The sequence below is a fragment of the Dendrobates tinctorius genome, unplaced genomic scaffold (assembly GCF_039654945.1).
Source record: "Dendrobates tinctorius isolate UK_male_01 unplaced genomic scaffold, ASM3965494v1 ptg000103l, whole genome shotgun sequence".
NCBI lineage: Eukaryota > Metazoa > Chordata > Amphibia > Anura > Dendrobatidae > Dendrobates > Dendrobates tinctorius.
The window spans coordinates 13,250,031-13,268,885 of record NW_027361771.1 but is presented as its reverse complement, the minus strand read 5'-3'; the positions used below and the strand labels follow the sequence as shown (position 1 = coordinate 13,268,885).

Genomic DNA, 18,855 nt, shown 5'->3' with positions numbered 1-18,855 from the left:
AGGGTGTAGATTTGAAGTTTGACCATTAGAGGGCAGTGGAGAGTTGTAAGTTAGGACTGAACATCAGCCATTGGCTAAGAAAACCATTGAGTCATGGGGGCGTGGTTACCAGAGCAGAAGGTGATAAAAGGCAGATGGAAGATTCTGGAAAGGTCAGTCAGCGACGGGAGCCCAGGAGACAGGAACTACCCTGAGCAGAGAGGACTAAGGCAAGGCTCCGGAGATGACTGACAGCTAAAATAGGTCACGGAGGTGGCCCAGACAGGAGAGGCCACAGACAGAGACAGACTGGCGTACCATAACAAGAACGGACTCGGACTGGTAAACCGCTGTGGTGGTGGGCTTAGGGCAGCCACAGTGGAAGAACCGCAAGGGACGTTAAGTAACTAAAGGAAGAGAGTGAAGGTACCCGGGCCTGTGTGCGGAGTCGAGCAGCTGCTGTGTGAAGCTGCGGAGATAGTCGAGCAGCTGCTGTGTGGAGCTGCGGAGATAGTCGAGCAGCTGCTGTGTGAAGCAGCAGAGATAATCGAGCAGCTGCTGTGTGAAGCCGCTAATCGAGCAGCTGTTGTGTGAAGCTGCGGGGCCTGTCGAGCAGCTGTTGTGTAGAGCTGAGGAGCGTATTGTACAGCTGCTGTGTGGAGCTGTGGGTCGTGGAAGATTACGATCAATAAAGAAGACCTATTGGACACAATCCTGTCTCTGTCTCGAGTCTGTCTGCGGCCAGTAACGGACCACCCCCCTGTCGGTCACCCTACCTACAACTGCTTTTTCCTTAAATGCATGTATTTTTTGCTATAAAGCAATAGGGTATTAGTAAAAATGTTGTTTGGCTACGTCTGCTTCTATGTATAAAAATGCATTGTCAGCTGCAGAATGACACTCACAGTGAAATCCAATGCAGATGTCATAAGACGCCCTTTTCTCTGATCTACTGAACAATTTTCTGAGATGATATATGACCAGACTAAAGTTGTACTTGATTCTTATTTTGTCATAAATTAGTTAAAACGATTGTTTAGGAGAGCTGAGATAAGGATCAGCATAATTCGACAAGCTCTGATGGATTTTTGTGGGAACAACAATCTGCGGCTGAGTGTGTACTATATACAGAATTAATGAAGGGAAAATGAAAGGCTTTAATCAATGTTTGAATGGATAATACTTGAGGATATTTGTTTGGTTGGGGCAACTTGCTACTTTAGCAATTTACAATAACATGCTCTTGCAGTACAATAAATACCTTTGTCTTTGGGATGTACTTAAAATTCTCATTGGCAGCACCATTAACCAGAACTTTTGTAGGAACAACTGGTACACCAAACACTGCTACGTCCTTCAGATTCAGTTTCTCGGCTTCAGGTTTTATTTGTATCACTTTATTTTTAAGACTATTCTGTGGTTTAGAAACGAGTGTGAGAATAATAAAAATCAGCTGAAACGCGATAAAGTGAATTAATCCATTGAACCATTGTAAATATATATCTTACATTTTGTGCCATGAAGAGAATTATGCTATAATCTCTCTTCTTATGTGTGTCTAAGCTGTCTCCATCATCCCAGTATAGATCTCCTTCAGCCACTCCATTTGCTGTAAGTGCTACAAATAGGAATAGACTATTCTTGCGGGTTTCTTCAGTAGTCATTCCTGGCTCCTGTGGATCAAATATGATAATGTATATAACAAGAAGAAAGCTAATTTTTATTAAATGCTTAAGTACTTTAGTCATATATAGCTGTGGTAGTATGAAAGCCTCTACTAGGCAGTTACAATATGGGACCGGTGACTATGCATAAATATCTAATTGTTCGTGGATCAGCCGTTTCAAGGCACACAACCAGATTTTGGTTGAACTTAACTTTTATTTTCAGTTTTTAAAAGCAGGAATTAAAAGAAAATAAGTGAACAAAATATTTGACTCATAGAAGTATTCTCATTAATGTCTACTAGATGGCACCAAACTGGGCTGTGGTTATGGCTGAATTTCCCATAGCTTTCACATATGCCGTTTTACACTATGGAAATCACTGGTTAGTAAAAAGACCAAATAAAAATACTAATGACTATCTTTGTCAGTGTTGTGATCTGCCACTTCACTCCACTTCCCTTGACCATGTTCATGCAGCTAAGACAGAACTAGATGGGATTGGGGGATGTTGTCCACCAGTCTGGGAATCAGTGGGTGTCCTATTGGTGAGATCTAAAGGTCCCGTTTCACATAGCGACGCTTCAGCGATCCCGACAATGGTACGACCTGGTAAGGATCGCTGGTGCGTCGCTACATGGTCGCTAGTAAGCTGTCAAACAGGCAGATCTCTTCAATGATGCAGCAATGATACGGCGATCCGTATAACGACCTCGGCAGTCGTTGGTAACTTGTCACACAGCAGCTATTCTGACGACTCACGCCTGCGTCCCAGAGTTCTGCGTCGCCAACGAGGTCGCTCGTCGGCATCAAACACAGTGATGCATGCTGGCCAGCGGGACGCCATCGATCAAAAAATGGCCTAGGACATTCGAGCACGATCAGCGATATCCAGCGAAGGGGCCGGTCGCCACTATGTGCCACACGTAGCGAGATCGCTGGTGAGGTCGTTGTTGCATCACAAAATCTGTGACGTTTCAGCGATCATTATGTGAGATGGGGCCTCAACTGGTATCACCTATCTTCTAGATTGGTGAACACTTGTTTAGGCTTTTATACCCCTCTTTAGGTATAGCTAGAACTGGGGTTTTTGCAGTAACTGAACAGAAAAAGGGGGCAGCAGTCTAAGTCTACATTGAGCAAGGGGCAAGCAATTTATGGATTTCAAAATTATATTTTTATACAGTCAAATGGAGTGTCTGATAATGCTGTAAGAAATAGGTGACACGTGATATCTATGCCTAGCACCCTGTCACACAGATATGTGATAGGGTAACCCAGAATGTGGAACAGATTGTAGGGACATAATGAGAGATATGTATTATCATTAGGAGATCCCAGGATTGTGCGCTTGTGTGAGCCTTCATCTTACCTGTGAAGGTATAATATAACCACCTCTAATATGTGTATTTATGGTGTCCAAAGGTGCTGATAGAGTAAACCATTCTCCTTTACTTTCAATCACAGCAGCCTGTAAAAGAAAGAAGGATCAGAAGTGAAAAATAACAGTAGAAAAAGATTTACAATTATTTGACTTTGGTGGAGTTGGGCACGTAAATTCACTATTCAGAAACAGTGTTGGGTATGTTGGAAGATAGTAAGTGGTTCATAAGGGTCCCATCCGGCAGCCACTGGCTACCAATGTGGCTGCTGAACAAGGGTCCTGCAAATCAATTCAATAATCTTCAGACTTCTGTTCAAAAACATCTAAAACATATTATTTAAAAATAATTTTTAAATTAGTAAAAGCAGCTCATAAAAAATGTATTTTTTCCATGCATTGTTATGGAGTCTGGCATATTGCCTGAGCTTCTGTTAAAGAAGTTGTCTCGTCTCACTAAATGGATAAAATTATGTGCTTGTAAAAACAAACAACTTTGCCATTTACCTCTTTTTGATAATACTCTCAATTCTCAAGAATACAGAGATTTTTATTTCTAAAGTTAACTGCTCATTATCTTGGTTATTAGGCCACCCCTCTTAGGCTGCTTACGTTTTTTTACATGTGCTTTTATCGCGTCTTTGATGCCATGATTTTTTTTTTTGTCTCTTGTTGCTATGTTGTGTTTTAAATAAAGCTGCTTGGTTTTTTATATTTCCTGGTATTCAGCTTTGACAAAGCTTTATTGATACAGTCATGTGTGTATTACATGCAGTTTACTGCATTTCTACAGCATAAACGCTCCAAAAATACATACATTTTCTACCTATGGATTTTCTGCATCTAATATAATTCTATGGGATAAATCTTCACATAAAACTTAGTGTACGCACAAGAGAAATTGATTTGTTGCAGATTTCAAACAAAACCAGGAGTGGGTGATAAATCTAGACGTGGTGACGGGTTTCTATTATACTTTTCCTCTGATTGTTCTACTCCTGATTTTGGCTTACAGATACAGAGGTAAAATACTGACCAAATACTGAATGTATAAATGTGACCCAAGTCCCATGCTTGTGACTGGAACTGTAAGGCGCTGCAATTTTTGTGCAGCATAAATTTTCAATGTCAAAGTTTCAGCAAAAACGTAATGTGGGACCATCCTAACACCGCATAGAGATAGGCTTTACAGCAGCCACATACACCATGGGAACCTGTAGACTGGAGATGCTCATTGACTTCTATAGGAGCGAGTTTTACATCTGATTTGTAACTTGTGCAGAAATCATTATGCAGCAAGAAAATGGAGGTGAGATACAACCATCATATTCTGTAAATGGTGTGATTATACAGTAAGTTCTCAGTTTCAACACTGAAATTGCAACAGCAGGAAGGAAAAGTTTTGGAATTAAGTTGTTTTAAAATTTCATCATTTTCATATCAGTAACATATAAACTGCTCAAAAAAATAAAGGGAAAACTAAAATACCACATCCTAGATATCTCTGAATGAAATATTCCGGTGGCAAATTTTTATTCATTGCATAGTGGAATGTGTTCAGAACAATAAAACATAAGAATTATCAATGTAAATCAAAATTAATATCCCATGGAGGTCTGGATTTGGAATGATACTCAAAATCAAAAATCAAATTACAGGCTGATCCAACTTCAGTGGAAATGCATCATGACAAGGAAAAGATGCTCAGTATTGTGTGTGGCCTCCACGTGCCTTTATGACTTCCCTACTGTACAATGCCTGGGCATGTACCTGATGAGGTGGCGGATGGTCTCCTGAGGGATCTCCTCCCAGACCTGGACTAAAGCATCTGCCAACTCCTGGACAGTCTGTGGTGCAATGTGATATTGGTGGATGGAGCGAGACATGATGTCCCAGATGTGCTCAATCGGATTCAGGTCTGGGGAATGGGCGGGACAGTCCATAGCTTCAATGCCTTCATCTTGCAGGAACTGTTGACACACTCCAGCCACATGAGGTCTAGCATTAGGAGGAACCCAGGGCCAACCACACCAGCATATGGTCTCACAAGGGGTCTGAGGATCTCATCTCTGTACCTAATGGCAGTCAGGCTACCTCTCGTGAGCACATGGAGGGCTGTGTGGCCCTCCAAAGAAATGCCACCAAACACCATTACTGACCCACTGCCAAACCGGTCATGCTGAAGGATGTTTCAGGCAGCAGATCGCTCTCCACAGCATCTCCAGACTCTGTCACGTCTGTCACATGAGCTCAGTGTGAACCTGCTTTCATCTGTGAAGAGCACAGGGCGCCAGTGGCAAATCTGCCAATCCTGGTGTTCTGTGGCAAGTGCCAAGCATCCTGCACGGTGTTGGGCTGTGAGCACAACCCCCATCTGTGGACTTTGGGCCCATCCTCATGGAGTCGGTTTCTAACCGTTTGTGCAGACACATGCACATTTGTGGCCTGCTGGAGGCCAATTTGCAGGGCTCTGGCAGTGCTCCTCCTGTTCCTCCTTGCCCAAACAAAACACTGCAGAGAAGATGTGTATTCCAGTCCGCGCTGCCCAAATCACTTCTTAACTGTTACTACGTCTTGGAAATCTATTATTTGGGCAGCGCGGACTGAAATCCACATCTTCTCTGCAGTGTATTGTATTGTCGGGCCGTTGACTGACCTGTGGATCTGCGGCAGCCTTTCCTACATGTGCTTTAACCACGTAATACCAGGTGAGCAGCTTCCTCCTTAAAAAGTGCTAACTTACCATCGGATAAGACCCTATTGCGCTTTGTGTCTCCCTTGTTTTATCTATTAGATTACCTCCTTGCTCAAAGGCAGAGGTAGCGGTCCTGCTGCTGGGTTGTTGCCTTCCTACGGCATGTCTCCTGGTGTACTGGCCTGTCTTCTGGTAGCGCCTCCAGACACTACGCTGACAGACACAGCATACCTTCTTGCCACAGCTCGCATTGATGTGCCATCCTGGATGAGCTGCACTACCTGAACTTCTGTGGGTTGTAGAGTCCGTCTCATGCTACCACGAGTGTAAAAGCACAACCAACATTCAAAAGTAACCAAAACATCCACCAGAAAGCATTGGTACTGAGATGTGGTCTGTGGTCCCCACCTGCAGAACCACTCCTTTATTGAGTGTGTCTTGATAATTGCCAATAATTTCCATCTGTTGTCTATTCCATTTGCACAACAGCATGTGAAATTGATTGTCAATCAGTGTTCCTTCCTAAGTGGACAGTTTGATTTCACAGAAGTTTGATTTACTTGGAGTTATATTCTGTTGTTTAAGTGTTCCCTTTGTTATTTTGAGCAGTGTATATCAATCCTATGAGTTCCATAAATCCACAACTTTTCCTTCTTGGTGTTGCAATTTCAGTGTTGAGGAGTGTAGGTTTTACCTTCTATGTAATCATGCCTATGATAATGAGATAATTACGGTACTTAAAGAAGTTGTCCACTACTTTAGGTGGATTCATAACTGGCTTAGTGATCGGACCCAAAGAGTGGTCGTAAATGGCTGCACATCCAGTTGGAAGAATGTCTCAAGTGGGGTACCACAGGGCTCTGTCCTGGGCCCTGTATTGTTCAACATCTTTATCAACGATTTAGATGAAGGAATTGAGGGTAAACTGATTAAATTTGCTGATGACACAAAGCTAGGAGGGATAGCTAATACTAGAGAAGAGAGAGAGAGGATTCAAAAAGATTTAAATTAACTGGAGAAGTGGGCAGCAACTAACAGAATGGTTTTTAACAGGGAGAAATGCAAAGTACTACATCTGGGCAATAAAAATGAAAAAAGCATATATAGAATGGGAGGAATAGGGCTAAGTGACAGCACATGTGAAAAAGACTTGGCTATACTAATAGATCACAGACTGAATATGAGTCAACAGTGTGATGCAGCAGCAAAAAAGGCAAATGCAATTCTAGGATGTATTAACAGAAGCATACAGTCTAGATCACGTGAAGTAATTATTTCCCTCTACTCCTCTTTGGTCAGACCTCATCTGGAATATTGTGTCCAATTTTGGGCACCACATTTTAAAAAAGACATCAACAAACTGGAGCAAGTTCAGAAAAGAGCGACCAGAATGGTGACCGGTCTGCAAACCCTGTCTTATGAGGAAAGGTTGCAGGATTTGGGAATGTTTAGTTTGCAAAAGAGAAGACTGAGAGGAGACTTAATAGCTGTCTACAAATATCTAAAGGGCTGTCACATTGTAGAAGGATCAACTTTATTCTCATTTGCACAAGGAAAGACTAGAAGCAATGGGATGAAGCTGAATGGGAGGAGACACAGATTAGATATTAGAAAAAACTTTTTGACAGTTAGAGTGATCAATGAGTGGAACAGGCTGCCACGAGAAGTGGTGAGTTCTCCTTCAATGGAAGTCTTCAAACAGAGGCTGGACAGACATCTAACTGGGATGATTTAGCGAATCCTGCTTTGAGCAGGGGGTTGGACCAGATGGCCCAGGAGGTCCCTTCCAACTCTACGATTCTATGATTCTACTTGGACAACTTCTTGTAATAACCCTCGCTTGGCTACAATAAAGTAATAAAGCCTATACATAGCTCGATGTTCCCGCGGTGTCGGCACTCGCTCTTCCCGTGGCTCTCGTGCAATGTTATAAAATGTGATGCCGGCGCCCAATCAGCACTAGCGTCACTGTCTCCGCCTTAGGACAAATAGAACATGAAGAGGAAGTATTGGCTGCAGCTGCACCTCTCAAAGTGCTCGAAACCACATGTAAAAACTAATGTTTGGGCATATGGCAGGACTCGGAAGGGAAGAAGCACCATTTGATTTTTGGAGTGAAAAATTCTCTGGAATAAATAGCGGACACCAAATCGCACTTGCCTAAACAATGGCAACATCAAGTGAACCCATTTTTTAAACTACTCCCCTCAAGGAATTTATTTAGAGGTGTGGTGTGTACCTTGAACTCAAAAGTGCTTCACAGAATTTTATAACGTTGAGCTGCGAAAATGAAACAATATATTTTTTCCACAAAAATGTTGGCTCTGCCTCAAATTTTTTATTTTCACAATGGTAACAGGATAAAATAGACCTCAAAATTTGTTGTGCAATTTCTTCTGAGTGCACCGATACCCCACATGTGGTTAAAAACTACTGTTTTGAGGCACGGCAGGGTTCAGAAGGGAAGAAGCACCATTTTACTTTTGGAGTTCAAAATTGACATGATTAGATAGCGGATGCCTTGTCTTGTCTGCAGAGCCCCTGAGGTGTCTAAACAGTGGAAATCTCCTAAAACTTACCTCATTTTGGAAACTACACTTCAAGAAATTCATCTAGGTGAATAGAGAGCATTTTTAAATTTAGCCCAGTGTTATACAATTCTGTGAATTGTGTGAAGTAAATTGAAAATTAGCATTTTTCCACTAAGCACAAAGCTTTAGCACAAAGTTCTTAATGAAGGCGCAAGAGAATAAAACGAACATTGCAATTTTTAAACGCAATTTATCATGAGTAAGCCAATACCCCATATGTGGTTTAGAACTACTTTTGAGGCGCAGTGCTAAGCTCACAAAGGAAGGAGTACGATATAGGAGTGCAGATTTTGGTAGAATGGTTTGAGGATGTCATGTCACATTGGCAGAACCCCTGAGGTGCCAGAACAGCAGAATCCTCAGTAAGTGACCCACTTTACAAACTACACCCCTCAATGAATTAATCTATGGGTGCAGTCAGCATATTGATACCACATGTGCCTCACATCATTTTATACCATTGGGTGATGAAGAAACAATAATTACATTTTTACCACTAAAATGTTGTTTTAGCCCCAAGTTTTTAAATTTAAAGGCTAATAGGGAAAAAATGGACCTCAGTTTATTATGCAATTTCTCCTGAATACACCAATACCCTACATGGAATTGGGAAATACTTGTTAGGCACAGCGGAAAGCTCAGAAGGGAAGGAGCACCATATTGCAGTGAATATTTTGCTGAAATGGTTTAAGGGTGCCATATCACATTGGTAGAACCCCTTGGGTGACAGAGCAGCAGAACCCCCATAAATGACCTAGTTTTACAAACTACAAAAGGGGGTTATGTGTCCCTCTACCATTCTATTCCTATGTTAACACATAAAAAGAAACTCACACAGCCTTCAATATCCACCCTGGTAATTTGTGTGGAAAAAAAAAGCTAAAATAATTATTGGCCTACTGTGACTAAATTTCAAGGAAGCTGCTGTTAAAAAGGGGCAACATCCTGGACTCCCAGAATGACCTTACTAATCTTCCCTGTGTCACCTGAACCTTTTGGAAGCAGCAATTATGGAAGGATTCCTATGCCTGATTCTGGGATTTTTCATCCTAAGACTTCACACCGATGTCAGTGAGATTAAAAGCGCTTTTAAAGGACACGTGCCAATTACAGTCTATGGGGCTATTCACACCAAGTGATCCACAAAATATCATGGAGACATGTCCGTTTTTGACCCAAATCTCAGATCAAAATTTCCCATACAAGTCTATAGGTCGTGAAAATCACAATGAAACACTTATGGTAAAAACTGACAGTGATGAAAATAAAATTCAATACAATAATTAATAATAGTCAATGTTTTTCCATATAAGAAAAAACATGGACATCTGAATGAAGCTATAAAGAATCACTCCCATCATGAGCACTCTTCTTAACCCCATTGAGACCTTGCCCTTTTTCGTTTTTGCATCTCTGTTTTTCGCTCCCCTTCTTCCCAGAGCCACAACTTTTTTATTTTTCCATCAATATGGCCATGTGAGAGCTTGTTTTTTGCGGGATGAGTTGTACTTTTGAACAACACCATTGGTTTTACTATATTGTGTAAGCAAAAACTGGAAAAAAATTCCAGGTGCGGTGAAATTGCAAAAAAAGTGCAATTCCACAAAGTTTGTTAAAAAGTTTGAAAAAACGTAATTCTGGCATTTTGACTTTTTCTCGCTATGCCATTTAGCGATCAAGTTAATCCTTTTTTATTGATAGATTGGGCGATTCTGAATGCGGCGATACCAAATGCGTATGTTTGATTTTTTCATCGTTTTATTTTGAATAGGGCGAAAGCGAAAGAGGGGGGTGATTTAAACTCTTATTTTTTTTAATTTTTTTATATTTTTAAAATCGATTCACACATCTCTAAAACCTTATAATTGCTTAGAATATACATATGGTGGAGGGGAGAGAGAACCCTGCATGCCATAAGAGCTTAAACTCAATAGTAGAAATGGAGAGAGAGAGGGAACCCTGCTGATCATAACAGTTACACTCTATATGAGAGTGGACCTCACTGAACTCTACAGCAGAGAGAGAGGACCCTGCTGAGCATAAAAGCTTACACTTTACAGATGAGATAGATAAGACCCTGCTGACTACAAGAGCTTACATTTTACAGGTGAAAAAGAGAGAGAGACCCCAGTTAACCATATGAGCTTAGGAGAGAGATAGACTTACCCTGTGACTCTGGAAATGGAAAACTGTCCTCTGATGGGAACTGCTGATCTGTGATGATCCAGGTACTGACCACCACCGTATAATCCGCAAAATGTCATAGCTGCAGGGCATTATGGGACAGCCCACACAGCGACACAAAGACATGAGCCCCCTCTCTGATGCTTTAGCAGTGTGGGAAATGGCAAGTTTTTAACTTTTTTGTGAACCGCAAATCAAATCTCAAAGTGGTTGAATTCGTGTAGCACCGGCACCTCTGCCTGCTGCCCCTCTTCCCTGGAAGAGACACCAACTTACTCACTGCCGTGGCCCCCTTCTGTCATTTCCTGCTTTGGCTGATGAAGCTGGGGTGCCCACAGATCCCCAGGCACCTTGCTTAAAGGGACAGTGCATGCCATCCTAAAGTGTCCCCAGCCAATGGCTGGGACACACTAATAATTTAAGGCGCCTCAGCCTGAAGGGAGGTGCCTGTTCAACACTGTAAGTTTGTTCCTAATCACTCTTGTTAGTTCTCAGGTCCCAGTGCTCATATTTCTGTATACCTACTGTGACGGACTCAGCTCCTGCTGAGCCCATTTTTTGAGTGGACCCTCTGGGTCGTGGCACCCACCCACCGAGGGCAATGTGACCTTGTGAGAATCCACCCCCTATACAGGGAGTGTCAGAGGCAAGACCAAGGGGGTGAGCCACCACGACTGCTGGGACCAGACGGCCGGCTCAGGGGGACACTATGGGAGTGTCTGCCGACCAGAGACAAGCAGGAAGCAAGACAAGACAAGAGGTAAGTGCAAGGTATCTTCATTAAGATCTTCAGGATCACATTCAGTGCAAACGTGAAAACAAGCAAAACGTGCAAGGTGCGCGCGTGGGCACGCCAAGGTCCATAGCATAGTACGTGCCAGGTGGCACGCCTAGGTACAGGTAAAGGCACAATGGCATCGGACTCCAGACCGCTGGCGACGATCGACATGATCAAGGCATCAGGCTGCGGACATCAGCTCCGTACATCAGGCCGCAGTCATCCAGCTTATGATCTCTGGCAGCGATCGGCAGGTTCCGGGCATCCGGCAGGCAAACCAGAGTTCAGGCAAGGAGGCACGACAGATATCCAGGCATGGTGCGTGTTAGGGAACACGCCAAGGTCCATGGCTAGGTGCAAGGCAAGGTGCGTGTGTAGGGGACACGCCAGGGTTCAAAGAGAGGTGCAAAGCAAGGTGCGTGTGTAAGGGACACGCCAGGGTTCAAAGCGAGGTGCGTGTGTAGGGGACACGCCAGAGCACAAGGTACAAGACAGAGTGCGTGTGTAGAGACACGCCAAAGCACAAGGTACAAGACAGAGTACGTGTGTAGAGACACGCCAAAGCACAAGGTAGAAGACAGAGTGCGTGTTTAGAGACACGCCTAGGCACAAGGTTCAAGACAGAGTGCGTGTATAGAGACACGCCAAGGCATAAGGTAGAAGACAGAGTCCTGCGTGTGCAAAGAGACACGCCAGGGTCAGGATTCAAGGCAGGGTGCGTGCTAAGAGCCACACCAGGATTCAGGGCAGGACGCGTGCTAGGAGCCACGCGGGACGCACACCTCACTGCCCAATGCACACGGCTGTAATGCCAGCACGAGGCACGACTAAGGCACAGGAGGGGGCAAAGGAACCTTCGTGCTAGGAGCCACGCCAGATTCAGGGCAGGGTGCGTGCTAGGAGCCACGCCAGATTCAGGGCAGGGTGCGTGCTAGGAGCCACGCCAGGGTTCAAGGCAGGGTGCATGCTAGGAGCCACGCCAGGGTTCAAGGCAGGGTGCGTGCTAGGAGCCACGCCAGGGTTCAAGGAAGGGCTGCGTGCTAGGAGCCACGCAGGAGGCATACCACACTGGCCAGTGCACACGGCTGTACACAAACACGAGGCACTTACCACGGCACAGGAGACGGCCAAGGGGAACCCACGCCGGGGTTCAAGGCAAGGACAAGGCAAGGAACAAGGCAAGAAACAAGGTACGGAACACGGAGCGGAACATAGGCAGAAACAGAGCCAGGTAAGAGCGAGGACAGAGTCTAGCAGCGGAGCGTAGGCCGAAACCCAGAGCCGGGCCAAGGGAGTACCTTGGTACTAGACTTGGAAATGTGCAAGAGAGCACCAGAGGACAGAGTGTGGAAAACCAGGCTGAGACAAGAACATGAGAAGTACTACAAGGCTCAGAATAGCAAAGACCAGACATGGCAAAACAGGCAAGGGAGAGAACAGAGGAAGGACTACAAGTCAAAGAATAGCTAAGGCGAGACATAGCAAAACAGACTAAAGCAAAGAACAGTGGAAGGACTACAAGGCAAAGCAAGGCAAAGACAAACATGGCACGAGAGATAACACAAGACATGGCACAGGACAAGAGATGGAATACGAGCACGGAGCGTGTGCAGAGACGCACTACAGAGCAAGGTGCAAGGGCACAGAATAGAGGGAGCAACCCCACAGACCAAGAGCCATGCAGGGAAGCAACACAATAATCAGGCCCTGAGCAAAGGAAGGGGTGGTCTGATATAGGGCACAGCACCTCCTCTTCCGGGTCAGGACCAGGGGAGAACTTCCTAGTTCAGATGCTCCAGGATCACAGAGCGCAGTCACATGATCAGGGTTTCAGACATGACAAGATGATCACCAAACCAGACAGTGCAGGATCCTAGGAAGGACACATGATCAGGGATTCTAGACATGACGAGATGATTGCAGAACCAGACAGTGCAGGATCTTAGGAAACGTCACATGATCAAGGTTTGAGACATGACGAGATGATTGCAGAACCAGACAGTGCAGGATCCTAGGAAACATCACATGATCAGGGATTCTAGACATGACGAGAAGATCACAGAAGGCAAAGCAGAAATGCAGGCATCTTGCAGCTCAGCAGACATGAGGTGAGTGTGCACACTGCTCTAGGGAACAAGCAAGATAGCAGACACAAGGTGCGCATGCACACCGCTCCAGGGGTTCATGAGGCAAAACAGACATGGCGGACGTGACACCTACCTGTCTATCAGCTGTGCCCACCAGCCTGTGTATCAGCCATGCCCGCCTGGCTATCACCTGTGCTCGCATGCCTGTCTATCACCTGTACCCATCTGCCTGTCTGTCAGCTGGCCCGCCTGCACTTCCCAGTGCTAATTTCAACTTCAGCTGGTCCAGCCCGCAGCTGCCAGGGCTCATCTGTACATTAGCTGGTCCAGTTGCACCTGCCAGTGCACATCTGTACATCCGCCGGTCCTGTCTGCATCTGCTTTTCCCATGTTCTTACAGCGCCTGCCTGCATATACTGTACCTTCCTTTGGGCCATCCCTGCTACCCATCTCTAGGGGGTCAGATGCCATCTACCCAAGGTCAGTCCTGATGTAGCACTTGGTCCACCACGGATCTCGGTTTCATAAGCCGTTGTGTAACCAAGGTCAGATTAGGTGAGGCTCCTAGTTACGCCTCTCCAGGCTTCCCTTGGGCCCTGGCACGGTGGTCCCACCACCCAGCCTGTTACGATTTGCGTGAAACCGAGTCTAACTCAATCCTCCTATCATTGATCCGGTCATCTCTACAAGTAATTTGAGGTATCTTGGGACATTTAGTCAGCATTAGAAGAATATCAGAATTTTTTATAGTTTTCTCACTAAAATCTTACCTAAGAATAAGGCTAGGTGTAGATTTTTAAACCTAATGTAGCCTTAGTCCTAATATAATGACTGTAAATATTACCTTATGAAGAAAATGGTTAATCATCACCATTTAAGACAAATTCTGCAATATAATTATTGTTCCAGAAATTAACCCAACAAAGATTTTTATAGCATGTCCAAATAATGGCCTTTTGATTCAGTGGTGGTGGTCCCAGACTCATTTTGCCAGCTTGCAATGTCAAACCAAGTCATCCACATTTAATTTTAGATGTTGGAGAGGAACTACTCATTTTTTTTCTTTACAAACTTAGTATTAAAATGGACTTTCCTATTCAAACATTTATATTTATGACACATCATTTTATCTGACATTAAACTTTACAAAATTGTTGAAAAACTAAAATACATACCGTAACCAGATTATACCACACCCCAGCAGGAAAATATCCCTTTACGTCAGTTTTCCCTTCTTCCAACACAGGAGTGATATATAATGCTTCTCCCCAAAGAAACTGGCGATCAATTGTCCAGGTATTTCTATCAGTGGGAAACCTAGTGAAGAAATGCCAACCATTAATGTATGCTACTTTTCAATATGTATAATTAGAAAATATACAAAATCCCAGAAATGTAAATGTACTTACTCCATAAAAAGAGCTCTCGCCACAGTATCTCCTAAAGTATGAGCCTTGTGGAATAACGTGTAAAGATAGGGAAGCAGCCTATAACGCCTTAGCACAGCTCTCCTGATGGCTTTTTGGGATTCTTTGCTATATACATATGGCTCCTGTGACTGAAAATGCACAAATAAAACTAACGTTATGCATAGTATGATACTAATGTGCACAGATATGGAACATCCAGGGGATCTCGCAGAGACCCCACCATAGCCACCAAGTTGTCAAGGAGCTGCCAGGGCTGACCAGCCAGGGGATGTTGCAGAGATGCCACCGATGTCTCCTTTTTCTCATGAACCAGCTCTCCACTGCCTTCAATCGTCAAGACAATTATGCAATTGACTGACAATTGATGATGAGGCCATGGTTGCTTTCGCTACTGGACTGGTTATTTTCTGCTTCCCAGTGAAGTTTAATATATACACATCCGATTCCAAGGCATGGAATATAAACAGTCATTCAGCCTAGAAAATGGATACAAAGTATCCAAACACACCACTGAAGAGAGGTATATTAAAAAATTGTAATTTTATTCAGAACAATATTTTTAGGACACATAATAAAATATCATGAATCAAAGGTAATATGAAACATGTAAGGGCGGCATCTGTGGTACTGTGGACGGGCGTTATACTGCAATATGGGTAGGTCTTGAACTCATTATCTATATGGTAGTCCTGTATGGCTTTAATATTTAGCACTATATGCACTTTACCTTTTAGCCTGGCACTTTTTGTCTTCAGGATAGGACCGTTTGGTATATTTATTATGTACTTACCCCATAGCCTGCTACTATTCCACTCCACCACTCTTATCCTGCTTGAGTATTTTTTCCTCTTGTTTATCTCTCCATTACATGTTTCATATTACCTTTGATTCATGATATTTTATTTTGTGTACTAAAAAATATTGTTCTGAATAAAATTACAATTTTTTTAATATGTCTCTCTTCAGTGGTGTGTTTGGATACTTTGTATCCATTTTCTAGGCTATATGTATTTCTAAAGCACCCCATTTTCTTATTGTCATGGGAATCAATGTTCTTTTGACCTGAAGGTCCCTGTATATACTTTATATGTTTATGGACGTTTTTGTAGTTATATACAGTCATTGCCGGTAATGTTGGCACCCTTGAAATTGGAAAGTACTTCTCACAGGAAATTATTGCAATTACATATGTTTTGTTAAAAACATGTTTATTTCCTTTGTGTGTATTGGAACAACACAAAAACATAGGGAAAAAAAGGCAAATTGGACATACTGTCACACAAAACCCCAAAAATGGTCAGGACAAAATTGTTGTCCCTTTCCAAAATTGTGAGTAAACAAATTTATTTCGAGCATGTGATGCTCATCAAACTCACCTATGACAAGTAACTGGTGTGGGCAATGTGAAAATCACACCTGAAACCACATAAAAAGTTTCAGGGATGCGGTTTAATTTATTTAATCTGAAAGTAGGCAGTGTTGATAAAAATATACAAAAGATATTACAAAAGAGGACAAAAGAGTGCAGTATATGCAATCACATAAAATAGAAGGGGCTAACAAAATAAAACACTAGACTTGATGTCACAGAAATGGTGCAGATCTTAGCAGAGGGGAGCGCAACTGTTGAGATATGGAACAATCTAACAGTGACCTGTATTACCCTGAACTGAACAATGATTATAACTCAGAATCTGCTTTTATTAGTTGAAAGTCACACCCACATACCTCCCCTAGGTGAGCTCAGATGGGGGCCGGTCAATGGGATGCGGCTAGGTAACAAAAATTAAGAGATCCTATCTTCAGGATATCTGCCCACTTGGAGGTCTCAGGTGGGAGATATTAAAGCCATATTTCCCATCATGATACTAGCTTTCTATGAATAGTAGACATGACTTATCTAACTTTGTCTAACTGTAAGTAAATGCTTTACTTTCCCCATTTTATAATGATGATAAGCAGCGGGCTGGTGAAATATCAACACTGATAGTCACAAATTGGCTCCAACCAGCGTTTTTTCAGACAATCTCACACATGTAGGAACATGTATAAAGTATTTGAGAGTATAACACACTTAATAATACTACAATGTTCTCATATCACATATAGCCGCTGGAGCCAGAAATCCCAATCTTCCAACTTTATGGGATATACGATTTTAAACAGTCTATTGATGTTAAGCTTAGTCATTCAAAACATCAGGCCCAGTATATATATTCCACATTGTATCAGGGTTACCATAGACATTTTAGCAGCAACAGCAATACCATAACATTTTCAAAAAATGGCATAACCTGCAGACTGTGGTACAGCTTCTTTACGGTTACAGCGAGTGATCCACTAGCTAGAAGACTATATCTACACCAGCAAGCTAGAAAAATACTTAAAATAAAACTAATCTACTTTATTCAAAATTAGATTTAAAAAGGACTTAGTCCATTCATAAAATATGCACATGTACAAAAAGACAAACACTTACAAGAAAAAACCGCTCAGTCAGATGCGGTAAGACCAAACTTTCAAACACCTTTCCGGTATACCCTTAGTGTCGTTATCCAACTATACATAGACACCCCCTCAGAGTATCCGCTTAGTGTAAATTTCTTTTGAAAAAGCACACTCTCATGGTGCTAAAAAATGTCTTTTACAGATCCATTGTTCTAAATTTATGTGCCACTACTGTGTAACATACATCATCATCACTAACAATGATCCTAGACAAATTTCATAGTAACAGCCTAATTTCAATAATCACCTAAAAATAGAGAATGGCATAGTATACAGTCTGTAATTATGAAACCAGGGTGTGAACCTAAACATTCCTCTTTAGATCATGCAGTTCACCACCTTTACAGATTTTTTATGTCATCTTGTATATCATGGAAAGATCTCACCCAAATCTTTACATTCATGGGTTCCTCCATGTGACGCTCCCTTCTCCCTACGCGTTTCACCAACCAGATCATCAGGGGAGTACTGAGTACAGCGTTATGCCTACATGAGAAAAATGCCATCACTGGGCTGTTCATTTACCCGCTTTTTATAACATGCACTCTTTAGTGTGTTCCCGCCTCATAAAGATGGGCGGGTGTATGCCCGTGACCACTTCCTGTTTCTATGTTACTATAGTGACAAGCCCGTTACTCATATATTCCTTCACATCACTTACTAACTTACTCACATCGCATATTAATAGTATGCGATTACATCGACCTCCATATAAAACACATGATCGTGCGCGCTCTTTTCTCCTTCATTCAATTTATCGGGTTGCATAGGAACGCACTGACGTCACCTTTCTTTAACGCATGCGCATTCTTCTATGTCACGTCCAACCCTCTTTCTTACGTCAAGGCGCCTATTCCCTTCCATCATTATATCAGCATCAGGGGAATTGCCGCGCCTGCGCACTCCAAACCATGGCCGCTTCTTTGCAGGCTTTAACTTCTAAGTGCACGCAGTCCCATACCGCGCCTGCGCACTCCACAAACAGCCGCTTCTTTGCAAACTATAATTTCTAAATGCACAAAAGTCCCTCCTATCACAGGATTATCTTATGGGAGCACTTATAAATTTATATCCCCTTAACATACACATCTTTTAACAGTTCTTTCTCATCTGTCAAATGAATGGGATTAGTATTATTTTACAGGACGATGATGTTTTTTTAAAAAAAATTTTTTAGCCGATCAATATCAATCTATACACACATATAGTTATGATTAATATCTACCGCCATCAGATGATAAATGGCATATAAATACTTCACATTGTAGTCACTAGTTGTAACTGAAATGCTCACTATCCAATCCTCAAGTATACATGTGGGCATAAATCTTACCCTTGTACAAGAATAGGTTTCACAGTCATTTTGGGCATATTTCAATATTTACTATCCAGTTATGGGACTTTTAGGATACTAAAAATATTCAACTCCATTAAGTATTCCTTAAAAAAATCCTCTCAACTATCCCAAGCGATCACTTAAGGCAAAGTACAGTACTTGACTCAGACTCGATACATTCTCTTTATCTTCTTCTATTTTATTCTAAGGTTTTAACTCCGC

General features: G+C 42.7%; 1 protein-coding gene across 1 annotated transcript in view; it reads right to left on the bottom strand.

Moving 5' to 3' along the window:
* The window catches only part of LOC141099955 (lysosomal alpha-glucosidase-like), a 209,352-nt gene that overhangs the window by 3,502 nt on the left and 186,995 nt on the right, over positions 1-18,855 (bottom strand). Inside the window, exons 15-19 of the mRNA XM_073588086.1 lie at positions 14,769-14,917; positions 14,535-14,676; positions 3,016-3,114; positions 1,488-1,652; positions 1,241-1,393 (exon numbers count right to left, since the gene is read on the bottom strand). Of these exons, the coding sequence (XP_073444187.1) occupies positions 1,241-1,393; positions 1,488-1,652; positions 3,016-3,114; positions 14,535-14,676; positions 14,769-14,917 (708 nt within the window). The remainder of the gene's footprint in view (positions 1-1,240; positions 1,394-1,487; positions 1,653-3,015; positions 3,115-14,534; positions 14,677-14,768; positions 14,918-18,855) is intronic.